Source organism: Kogia breviceps, chromosome 13 (genome assembly GCF_026419965.1).
Source record: "Kogia breviceps isolate mKogBre1 chromosome 13, mKogBre1 haplotype 1, whole genome shotgun sequence".
Taxonomy (NCBI): domain Eukaryota; kingdom Metazoa; phylum Chordata; class Mammalia; order Artiodactyla; family Physeteridae; genus Kogia; species Kogia breviceps.
In genome coordinates, this window is record NC_081322.1 from 75,107,502 (window position 1) to 75,120,267 (window position 12,766).

At 45.7% G+C, this 12,766-nt stretch overlaps 1 protein-coding gene across 13 annotated transcripts in view; it reads left to right on the plus strand.

Annotated features, from left to right (window-relative positions):
• Positions 1–7,401, plus strand: part of SASH1 (SAM and SH3 domain containing 1) — a 668,710-nt gene extending 661,309 nt beyond the window's left edge. For 12 of the 13 annotated variants that reach the window (XM_067010989.1, XM_067010984.1, XM_059083442.2 and 9 more), the window contains 3 exons: positions 80–1,209; positions 2,537–2,668; positions 3,826–7,401. In XM_067010989.1, the coding sequence (XP_066867090.1) occupies positions 80–1,209; positions 2,537–2,668; positions 3,826–4,089 (1,526 nt within the window). In that variant the 3' untranslated portion in view covers positions 4,090–7,401. Of the gene's footprint in view, positions 1–79; positions 1,210–2,536; positions 2,669–3,469; positions 3,537–3,825 lie in introns of those variants that run through there. The other variant, XM_067010992.1, reaches the window with a different exon arrangement.
• Positions 7,402–12,766: the final 5,365 nt, after the last annotated feature.

Below are 12,766 nucleotides of genomic sequence, written 5' to 3' on the forward strand. Positions count from 1 at the left end.
TACGTTAGCATACCTTTTACATCAGTTTGATTGATTCGCTTTTTACAATGTGATTGTAAAATATTTCCTTGTCTCGTAGGCAAGTCTAGGAAAACCAGCCCCTCTGCCAAATCTTCAGCCGAGTCCGGCGTGAAGTCTTTCAACAGGAATCAGCTGGGCAACTATCCAACCTTGCCTCTAACGAAGCCAGTAGATGCGCTGAAGCCGGGAGGGGAGGGGAGGCTGGGCAGCGGTCTCACCCCTCACACCTCCAAGCACTGCGATCTCCCGTGTGTGACTGACTTGCATAAAAACCGAAGGAGCCTCCCCGTTTCCATCTGCCGGAGCTGTGAGACCCTGGAGGGCCCCCAGACCGTGGAGACTTGGCCCCGATCCCACTCCCTGGATGACCTTCAAGGAGAGCCTGAAAAAGATGTGCCTGGTGAGGTGACAGAACCTTCCCCTCAGATTGTACCCAAAGTGCCACAAAAGACAGCCCCCTCCGTCACAAAGGTTCAAAGCCCCAAACTAGACTCTGCTGTTGACAATGCACTGCTACTGACCCAAAGCAAGAGATTTTCTGAACCTCAGAAAGTGACTACTAAGAAACTGGATGGCCCGATGGCTGCCTTGTCACATGGCACCTCCCCTCCTCCGTGTTTACCCAAAACCTATGACGCCCAACCGCCCGCCGTTAAACACGGTCTAACAAGGACGCCTCTTGAGGGTCACAGGAAAGGACTCGATTTCGAAGGGACACATCACCCCCCGGGCACTAAAGAAGGCGTGGATGCTGAGCAGAGGGGCCCCGAGGCCAGAACGCAGGCCAGACCTCCCGCCCAGCCTCCCCCCGTCCCCGCCAAGAAGAGCAGGGAGCGCCTCGCCAACGGGCTGCCTCCTGTCCTTCCTGGTCCCCCCGGCGCCCCTGGCCCCGATGCACCCAGCCTGCCCCTTAAAAAGGGCAGCCCCGGTGGCCCCGGCGACTGTCCGCCGCCGCCAGCGGCCAGGCCTCCCCCAGGGCCGGAGCCGGGCAGCCCGCCGAGCGCCAGGCCTCCACCCTGGCTGTCGGAGCTGCCTGAGAGCGCCAGCCTCCAGGAGCACGGCGTGCGGCTTGGCCCTGCCCTGGCCAGGAAGGTCTCCTGCACCCGCGGGGTGGACCTGGAGATGCTCACCGAGAAGAAGCTGCGGGCCGAAGGCATCGATCTCACCGAGGAGCCCTATTCCGATAAGGTATCCGAGGCCCTGGTCCCACTGCACAGGCTCTCCTAAGTCAGGCGGGGGCCAGGCGAGAGGAACGGCACTGCCCCCCACCTCCCAGCCCCCGGAGGCCAGCTGGCGGCGAGGGCCGATGGACGGTGACCATACGGGTGGCCCACGGCGGGGGCTCCTGCCGCCCCGCGCTTGGTGTTCAAATGAACCGGGAGCAGCACAGTGTCCAGATTAAATGCAGACGCAGCCTCAGGGGTTTCTTCTCTTTTCCCTTCTCTTCTTTTCTCTTCTCTTCTTTCACTTGTTTGTATTGAATTGGGGGCAGCTATTATCCTCTGCAGGGAGAGCCATCAGTCAGTACTAGACCCAGTTGCTGAAAGGATAGACGTGAGTTCCAGTTTCCATGTCTTCTTCAACATCTTTGTTTTTAGACTTTAACAAATCCTCACTTCATTTCCCTGTGCGTAAAATGGAATTAATAATGACCCGCCTAACTACCTCTTAGAGGTATTAATAGGAGCAAATAAAATAAACCTGCACCTACTCTGAAAATTGTAGAGCCCTAGTGAGATGTAATAATTGTACTGTATAATTATCTGTATGGGTAACAGGGGAAAAGATACCTCACTGTACTAAAAACATGGAGACCTATAATGAAAACTCATTTCTCATTTGAAGAAAAATTAAAAAGAGTAGATCTGCCAATACCAAAATGACTTTGAATACAAATACATGATAATAGATGTAGCTGTATGTGAGTCCTAGGAATGCTGAGTTGTTATAATGCATTCCCAGGAGTCTTTGTTATAAACTTCTTAGGACCAAGAGTGCCTTACAATAAAATACTCCTCTGCCTTCTTGATATTTAGTGAATGAACCCCTTTGAGTGGAAAGTAGTGAGAATTCTACTGTACAGTAAATGCTGGTCTAGTGATACAGCGGTATAACCCTACTTTGTAGTTGAGGAACCAACTGTAGACTCTCTGTAGGGCACAAATTTGCCCTTCTCCCTGCCATTTAAAAGACTGTCTTCAATAACATTTTGCAAAATGATCAGATAAGAGTGAGGGCAGGGTGTTGGACCCCAAAATAGAGAATGATCGTGTCCTGCTTTGACCATATTTCAAAACATTTTTCTAGAGCTCATAACTACTTAAAAGATAAAGACGTAAAAGTATTGTCTCTAAAACATCCATCCTGACACTAAAGAAAATATATTCACTTCAAATTCAAACTTTTGGTCCTATTTTCTAGTAGCTAAATGTCTTATCCTACCTTGTGTTTGCCGTTCTTGGAGAAGGAAAAAGATCCTTGCAACCCTCGATAAGAGATTTTTGTTCCCTCGCAGCACGGCCGCTGTGGGATTCCCGAGGCCCTGGTTCAGAGATATGCGGAAGACTTAGATCAGCCCGAGAGGGACGTTGCCACCAACATGGACCAGATCCGCGTGAAGCTGCTTCGGAAGCAGCACCGCATGGCGGTAAGCAGCCCGCACTTTGGGGCTCCCCTCACCCAGCTTTTTGAAGTCCATTCAGTTCTAGAGTGTAATGATGAGCATGCTGGCAGCCGCTAAGTCGCCCATGGTTCATTATAGCTATGGAAGGGAGACACCCGGGAGAGAGTAATACCTATTCAGCCTACAAAGGTTTAACAATACCGTTTTGGAAAGAAGAAGATGAAAATTATCCATAACCCCAGCACTGTGAAAATGTCCATCTAGTCATTTCTCTGCACATGTATAACAGTACATGTACAGTTTGCAAACCTTATTGTTTTCATTTATCAGATGGTGAACCTCTTTCTTTGTTAGTAAAATTTCTTTTATATTATCAAATTTTCACAGTGCTCTAGTAGGTATATCCTAGTTCAGCCAATTCCACATTGTTGAAACATTTAGATTTTTTCCAGCTGTTTATTTTAAACAATTGAGTGAAGAACCTCCTGGTTAATAAATTTTTGTAGACTTTTAGGGTTAATTTCTGAGGATCTATTCCTTCAAGAGGATTTGCTTCATCACGACTGCACAGAATCTCAAGGGTTTGCACATTTGGTGGTAAATTGCCTTTCTGAGAGGTGTAGCACTTAGCCTTCTCAGAATTCAAGTATAGATGTCCGTTTCCCTGCCCTAGCCAACATTTATTATTGTATTTTTAATTCTTTATGTCTATGTTGATTAAATGCTTAATTTTCTGGATGTTCATGTAGATTCAAAGTACAGAAGAAAATCTACTTTATAAAAACCTTACCCACTGAGTATCTTACTTTTCACACTATCACATAGGTTTGCTTCTTCAAGCACCGTAAGGATCATTAGTTGAAGAGCGTGACCACCATGAGACAATAGCCAGAAATATAAATGATTACAGTTTGGAGACTTACGCACGTAACTGGGGTTAGATCTAATTCCAAGTACCTTCTGGAAACTCCAACACTTCCTTGAAGATTTGTCTCACCTTTGAGAAGTCAGGAAAGAATTCTTGATGCTAGTCATGTTCTTGGACATCTCATAGCATTATCCCTTTCTGATAGTGTAGTAATAAATATAATATTTCAGTAGCGTTCCTTTTAGGCATAGAAGAAAGGGCTCTCCAGTGGCACCTGTTGAGTCTTGATAAATTGCTTTCTTTGGTTACCCAGATCCCAAGCGGTGGACTCACAGAAATCTGTAGGAAGCCCCTGTCTCCCGGATGCGTTTCATCCGTGTCGGATTGGCTGGTTTCCATCGGTCTGCCCATGTACGCCAGTGCCCTCACTGAAGCGGGCTTCAGCACGCTGGGCCAAGTGCCTTCTCTGTCCCACACTTGCCTTCAGGAGGCCGGCATCACAGAGGAGAGACACATAAGCAAGCTCGTGTCTGCAGCCAGACTCTTCAAGCTGCCACCAGGCCCCGAGGCCATGTAGTCAGGTCCGAAGTGGACCTCCCTGGACAAGAGCCACCCGTTCACTGTGTTGATGATGCTGATGCAATTCCTCCTTGGCTGGACATGCAGACCAGACCCAGAAGAAAGGCCCAGTGTGTGGCCAGCAGAACTCGGAATCTTGGCACGGGACTCTCTTCTCCAGAAAAGCCCCCTCCAGGAAATTGGTGTGGTTCTCTTTGACCCCCAAAGAAAAGACAAGCACTTATTTTTGTTTTCAGGACACAATAGAACAAAGATGCCAACTTGCCACAAATGCTCTGCCTGCAGTCTGTCTTGGTGCACTGGGTGAGGGCAGGGGGCAGGGCAGGGGCAGCCTGTCCTGTTTCTAAGCGTGCTTCTAGCCCTTCTGTCTGTCACCTTGCAGGGTTCCCGAGGCCCAGATGGGCTTTAGCCAGGCCAAAGTAACAGACTCGGGAGTGATTGTACACTATTGACCAGGCTCATTGGTTCAAAAATAAGAAAATCTGGCTGCACTAGGGAAAAAAAGAGCCCTCTTCTCCTTTAGATACACAAGAGACGTTTTAATAATTGCTTTCTAGCAATCAGCTTTTATTTGCCTTAATGTAAGCTTTTAAGCAGTTATCTAACTTAGTGTTCACTACCATGTAACCATAGTTCCAAATCGTCATCTTAGACAGCCATCTAACGTATCTGGGATGTTTCCAGCAGAAATGGGCTTTTCTAATTGTCTCACTCTAACATGGCTTATTTTATGGGGGTGTTTATCAGGCCAAATTTCATGTTGACTTTTCAGTTTTTAAACTAACTACAAATCTGGTAAAAAGCGCTCTTAAGTTCACAGAGGTATCACGTGTGAGAGTATATGTGTGTGTCTGAGGTTATGATCTTTCATTTTAATCAGTTTAGTGTTGTTACCACTTTGGTCGTGCTGTAGTATTGACTTGGAATCTTGACCGTGTCCATTCCAAAATTCAGTCATTAGCTAACAGATCACCTTTGCAAAAGGTCACTGTAGGGGCTTCCCTGGTGGCGCGGTGGTTGGGAGTCCTCCTGCCGATGCGGGGGACACGGGTTCGTGCCCCGGTCCGGGAGGATCCCACATGCCGCGGAGCGGCTGGACCCGTGAGCCATGGCAGCTGAGACTGCGCGTCCGGAGCCTGTGCTCCGCAACGGGAGAGGCCACAGCAGTGAGAGGCCCACGTACCGAAAGAAAAAAAAAAAAAAAAAAAAAAGGTCACTGTAAGTTGAATATTTAAAGAGGTTGTTTTTTAAAAGGGAAGTAGTTTATAAGATATTATAAAAGGTTTTTTTTTTTTGGTTTTATAATTAAAATACTATTTTCCATCTTTTCTTATTTAGATAATTCACTTAAATATAATAAAGGTTCATTTTGGAGCCAAACTACATTGGCCATGTATTAAGTAGTTGCATATTTTCAGTTGTTTTCTGACTGATTTCAGCATTCTCTTTTAGTCTAGAGGCTGATTCTCTAGCAAACAGAAATTATTGTTTCCAATTACTTACAAAGTGATTTTCCTTTACATTCTAATCATGAACCCTATTTTAAGCACTGGGTGTGATCATTTACAATAGAAATGTTTTGAGTCTTGATTTAAAAGTTCTGTAATATCTCATCTACTCATTAAAACAAATGATATCCCTCAGGGGAGGGGGGGAAAAGGTGATTTCATTAATTACAAAACCATTTTACCATTTGCTTTATACATCTGGATCCATGTTTCTGAGGAAAAGGACATTCTCAGGTGACATATTTTTTTTCATGCTTTTCGTATGCATTTGAAAGAAAAATATATATTTCTTCAATAACAGTCACCTTCTATAAGATGCCATGTAAGAAGTTGTGGAAATGTAGGAAAAAAGCTAAAGCTGCCAAATTTCTGTTGAACTCTTCAAAACAGCCCATTTTTGTCATCTGGGGTATGACATTCCTGTGGGCTGTGACATTCCATTTAGAAGGTAACGAGGCTGCAGGGCTCTCCTATGTCACTGGAAGGAATTTCAAGTGTGTGGTGAGGTGGACACTGTAAAACGGGCTCCTCACCCTGCGTTTTCAGTACCTCAGCATGACATCTGAGAGAGCCTGCTCATAGCTTAAGCTGAGCTAAAAGACCACACTTAAAGTCAGGTAATAGGTAACAAAGGAGAAGGGGAAAGTGTTAGTTCATTTTCACGGTAAGATTTTCACTTATTGTAAAAGTGGTGCCAGAAAAGGGAGCTTTCTGAATATGAGTTTTTGAGAATGCCAAAACTGTATCTTTTTCGTTCTTCTTTGGAAATCATTGCCTTTGCATAGAAGTGAAATTCAGGGACCATGAATTATTTTCAGTGGGAAGGGCTTCCTAGTCTGTGGGATCTGAGGTTATTTTTACTTTCTTGTGCTTTAAAAAAATTTTTTTTGTTTGTTTTTTTTTTACTTTTAGTATTTGTTTGGTCTTCTTTTGCTTTAAACTTTTAATTTGATCTTAGAAAAGCCTGAATGTGTGTGTGTGATGTTTTGACCAAGGTGGTTTGGGGCCTCCTGTGGATGCCAGAAGGCAGGTGGTCAGCTTCAGCAATATCCAGTTTTAATCCATTGCACTTGGTGCAGAATGTTAAGGAAGGGTGAAAATTGTCATCTTTGGAAAGCACAAAAGAAACCTGGAGAGGCAGTTTGGCTCAGGTAGCTACACATCCATTGTGTGTCATTTTTTCCTTTGAAGCTGTCTACAAGGAAGTGCAGCCAGTCTCAACCACTACTACATTCCCAGATAACCAAGAAGTAGATTTTCCTGGCCTTGCCTTAGTCAGAGGCCTTTTCTCTTTCCAGGTACAGGTGAAATTGGAAATAACTAGTCAATTGAAAATCAGTTCCTGACAGAGCAAAGTTTGCTTTTATAATTGCAGCAAAAGAAGTCAATTCACCAAGTCAGTGCTGCATGTGTGTACTGTATTATTTTCAGAAAAAAAATATAATAGTCTGAGTCCAAGTTATCTCGATTTTAAATTGATAAACAAGAAACTGTCAAGCAAATTATATAACAACTAACAACATTGCACTTTCTGTATATGAAATCAATATTTAAATAACTTATTTTTCTCCATTGCTGTTCTTAAACATTGTAAGTAGCTGTAATATACCAGTACCAATATGTTCTTGCGATTGCTTCAGCCCAAGAAAGCTGTGTATTGTTTTAAAAATTGTAAAAATTATTGTGATGATTCATTTAGCAAAAAGGTGGACAGAAGGGTTTTTCCTATGTATCAAAACTTGTCTATAATTATGTCATCTATATACCTAGAAAAAAAAAGTAAATAAATTTCTTCAGTTGAATATGCCTCTTTTGTTGTTCCCTGGGTATTATAAAGGTACATAGAGTAGAAATGAAAGGGAATTTATGAAGTGTGGTTTAAGAATGAAATATATTGTAAAAATAGTAGTTGTATACAATTACTTCTGCCACATCACAAAAACTCACTATCATACTCACTCAGATTCTCTTTGCCAATTTATTTCAGGTTTTTTTCAAATATTGCATAATCAAGTCACATAATTGCAGCATCTTAGCCCAGAAAGAGATTTTTGGAAGCCACGTCTAGTCTAAACCCGTTGTTTTCAAATGAAGCATTTGAGTCCACACAGACTTGCCCAATATCATGTGTAGTTAAGTGGAAACAATCCAGGTCTTCCATTGAGAGAGAAAAACATCTAGATTGGGATATTCTAGAAATCAACTAACTTGACAAAAATCATTTTTCAATGTTAGTGTGCCACAGTTGATATAAAAACACATTTTTAATTAGGAGGGAGTGTGTAATACAACATTTTGAGTAGGTAAAATGTGCACTTGAGACAGACCAAAAAGTGACCCTTTCCTTTTCTCTCAGCCACCTATTTCTCACACTACAGGTAAGTATTATAACCAGTGTTTGCACATCTTTTCAGAAATGCTGTGTGTATTGACAAAGATAACTTCAGTTGAATATAATAGTCGGAGTCCAAGTTATCTCGATTTTAAATTGATAAACAAGAAACTGTCAAGCAAATTATATAACAACTAACAACACTGCACTTTCGGTATATGAAATCAATATTTAAATAACTTATTTTTCTCCATTGCTGTTCTTAAACATTGTAAGTAGCTGTAATATACCAGTACCATCTCATGTTGTGTCCTTGTGGCGTATTCAGCATCTGGGCTCCAGAATAAAGCCAAAGAAGAACAGGCAGAGGCTGTATTCAGCTGTGGAGGCAGCGTCGTTCTCTAATTTCTATAAGAATATTCCACAGTCTATTCTTAGGGAGGCAGTTCTATGGTTTCTGTAGATATGGAAGGCTGCCACTCAAGACGTCCTCTGGTCCCTCATGGGTCCATCCGAGCCTGTGACACTACTTGTCCTCCAATGGGTAGAAAGCAAGGAGAGGGTGGTAAAGTCAGCTAATTACCGGACAGAGCACTATAATGAATGCTTAAGGCAATGTACCTATTTTATTCATTCAATCAGCTCCAAGTGGTCATTTATTACCATCCTTGTTTTACCAGAGCACAGACTTCATGAGAGCAGGGACTTTTTGTTGACACCTACGTTCCCACATCCAGAACAGGGCCTAACACATGGGGGTGCAGAATAAATAAATGTGACCTGAATAACAAAGGTCAAAGAAGGTAAGACAGTTTTCCAGGCTGACACAGCCAGTAAGTAACAGGACTGAGATTTGCACACCAGCCTGTCTGACCCTAAAACCATGCTCCCTGTAGTAGGATAACAACTCCAGCAATGACACTCGCCCGGAGTCCCTGAACTTTGCACTTTCAATTCTATTTTCAAATCGATAATGTTAAGTTCAACCCCTCACAGACGGAATGTCCGATCTTCACCTCCATTTCCCATCTCAGTTAATGGCGCCTGCTGGTCACTTAGCTCAAAACCCTTCTTTTTTCTCTCTCACGGTCCACATTCAATCCGTCAGGAAACCCTCTTGTCTTTACCTGCGACACCTCTCCAGAAGCTGACCCCTGCTCAACACCAGCACTCCTGTCATGGCCACCACCTCCTCTCACCTGGATTGTCCCGGAGCCACGTGCTTCCCAGCCCCCGTCCTTGCCGTTCAGCCCATGCCGCAGGCTGAGTGACTCTGCTAGGAATGTTTGCGTCCCCCGCTGATTCAAACGTTGAAGCCGGCCCCCCAGTGCGATGGCATGAAGACATGGGGCCCTTGGGAGGTGACCAGGTTTAGATGAGGTCATGAGCGCAGAGCCCCACCACAGGATTCGTGTCCTTATAAGAAGAGGAAGGGACTCCAGGGCATCCTCTGTGTCCACCTGTGGGAACACAGTGACACGGCCGGACACAACACACTAAGAAGAGGGTTCTCACCAGAAGCTCAATCCTGCCAGCACTTGATCTTGGACTTTCCAGCCTCCAGAACTGTGAGAAAATCAACTTCCGTTGTTTAAGCTATCCAGTCTATTGTACTTTTATTTTTATTTTATTTTTTTTTTTTTTGCGGTACGCAGGCCTCTCACTGCTGTGGCCTCTCCCGTTGCGGAGCACAGGCTCCGGACGCGCAGGCTCAGCGGCCATGGCTCACGGGCCCAGCCACTCCGCGGCACGTGGGATCTTCCCGGACCGGGGCACGAACCCGCGTCCCCTGCATCGGCAGGCGGCCTCCCAACCACTGCGCCACCAGGGAAGCCCAGTCTATTGTATTTTATTACGGCAGCCTGAGCAGACCCTGTAAAAATATAGGGCAGGTTATGTCACTCCTCTGCTCCAACCCTTCCGTGCCTTTGCATTTCTTTCAGAGTCAAGGTTAAATTCTCTGCAGTGGCCTGCCAGGTTCTATGCAATCGTCTCCCATTTCCTATGCGGTGTCCCCCGCCCCCCATTATACCCTCCCTATCGCGAAGTCAGACAGGCTTTCTTATTGGTTCTCACACAAGTCAGTCAGGCTCTCACCTCAGGCCTGGTACGCGTTTTCCTCAACCCGGAACGCCCTTCCCCAGAAAATCTACGGGACTAACAGCCTCCCATCCTCCTCCCACGGGTCTGTGTTGAGGTGACCTTTCAGAGCCCTGTTCTGGGTCCATCACCTAAAACTGCACCGTCACTTAGCTTTTACCTTTGCCACCGGTTCTGATCCTCACACCTGCATATTTTCACCTGCTAACACACTATGTAGTTTATTTCTTCGTTATGTTAATTACTCATTAGCTGTGTCCTCCTTCTACAATTTAAAGTCCAGGAATGCACAGGTGGCTCTCTGACGATTCGGAACCTCTACATTGGACACATAATATTGATATTTGTTAAATGAATGACTGTCCCTGAATCGCAAGGCTTTGAATCCTAAATGTTAAAGCTGGAGATGATCTACCTTAATTTCAGTTTATAGGTGAGGAAACAGAACCAGAGAGGCACGAGCTGAGGTCATACTCAGATGGCCAGGGACAGAGTAAATCGCTAAAGAGGCACATCCTCTCTACCCATCAAAGGCCTCGCAGGAGCACGTGAGCATCCGCGCCTTAAAAAGAAACCACAGCAAACCGAAAGAAAGAACCCGAGCCGCTTCCAGCAAACGAGCCCTTGCGGAGTGAGTCGTTGCTGCAGCGTTTGACCACCGGAGGGCACTGATGTGCCAGATTGAAGGCCGAACGTGACCCGGCGGAGGGCGGAAGGTGGGAGGAGCAGGAACGCGCTCGCTCAGCACAGCCAGAGGGGCAGGGAAAGGAAATGCGGTGGCGTGAGGGAGAGTCGGATCTCCGCGACTCTCCAAGTTATCAGCCAGACCTTGAGTGCTGTAAACCACCTATTAAAACGCCAGTGGAGGGCTTCCCTGGTGGCGCAGTGCTTGAGAGTCCGCCTGCCGTTGCAGGGGACGCGGGTTCGTGCCCCGGTCCGGGAGGATCCCACGTGCCGCGGAGCGGCTGGGCCCGTGAGCCATGGCCGCTGAGCCTGCGCGTCCGGAGCCTGTGCTCCGCAACGGGAGAGGCCACAGCAGTGAGAGGCCCGCGTACCGCAAAATACAAACAAATAAAGAACAACGCCAGTGGAGGGGCTTCCCTTCCCTGGTGGCACAGTGGTTAAGACTCTGCCCTCCGAAAGCAGAGGGCCCGGTTCGATGCCTGGTCAGGGAACTAGATCCCACGTGCATGCCACAGCTAAGAGTTCCCACGCCACAGCTAAGGAGCCAGTCTGCCACAGCTAAGACCCGGTGCAACCGAATAAAAAAGTAAGTATTAAAAAATAAATAAAACTAAAAGTGATGTTTAAAAAAATAACACCATTGGAGAATGATGATGGAGACTGGTGGAATTCACAATCATTTTAATAAGCACTGGGGGGCTCTTGGCTCCCGTCTTTTTACTCCTTTAATTAGCAAAGAGGGATGACGGCTTCTGTTCACTGCTCCTGGTGGGGTTGGGTGTCTGGGTGTGTGCAGGAGCCCTCCTGCCTGCCACAGGAGCAGGATGGAGGAAGGAGGTATTTCGGTGACTCTGAAACAAAGTCCTAAACTTTACACGTCAAGCAATGAGATGTAAACCAGGCTCATTTTTGTTTCAATGGTATTTCGTTGCTCATGGCCCAGAATAGCCTGACATTATAAGAGCAGGGGCCAGGATGCAGTCCAGATGTTCACAGAACTTGACATACATGAGAGCATTTGGCCTTCACGTGTGCCCCATTTTAGAGCTGAGGGACCTGAAGTCACAGAGGTGTAGGCAGAAGAGATGAGATTTGACCTTGGATTATTTTATTTTGATGCCCTTTGGCTTAACCACTACTGAATAACTCCCCGGTTCTCATCCTGAGCAACATATTAAAATCATCTGGTGTATTAGTCTGGGTTCCACCGAAGAAGCAGAACGGATCAGAGATATATAATAAGAAATGTGGGGACTTCCTTGGTGGTACAGTGGTTAAGACTCCGCACTTCCACTGCAAGGGGCGTTGGCTTGATCCCTGGTCAGGGAACTAAGATCCAGCATGCTGCACACCTCAGCCAAAAAAAAAAAAAAAAAGAAGAAAAGAAAAGAACAAAGAAAACAAATGTATTTCACGGATTGGCTTCTGCAGTCGTAGGGGTTGGCTGGGAAAGTCTGACATCCGTAGGGCATGTTGCAGGAGCTGCAGGCTGGAACCCTTGGGCGTGAGCTGCAGCCATTGTCCACAGGCAAGGTTTCCTCTTCATCAGGGAATCCTCAGCTCTGCTCTTAAAACCTTTCAACGGATTGAACCAGGCTCACCCAGATTTAGTCTCCCTTACTAAAAGTTAACTGATGAACGACTTGAATCACATCTACAAAACACCTAAGGTAATGTTGATTGACTAACTGAGGGCTCTAGCTGTCTCAGTTCAGGCTGCCATAACACAGTACCACAGACCTGCTTATTGACAACAGAAATTTTATTTCTCACAGTTCTGGGGGCTGGAAATTCAGGTTCAGAGTGTCAGTGTTGTCAGGTTCCACTGAGAGCCTGCTTCCAGGTTAGACTGCCGACTTCTCCTTATATCTTCGTATGGCAGAAAGAGAGAAGAAACAAGCTCTTTCTTGTCCTGTAAGGGCACAGATTCCATTCATGAGGGCCCCACCTCCCTGACTCATCTAATCCTAATCAGCTCCTAAAGGTGCCACCTCCTAACACCATCACATTGGAGGGTAGGGTTTTAACTTAGGAATTCTGGGGGAGCACAG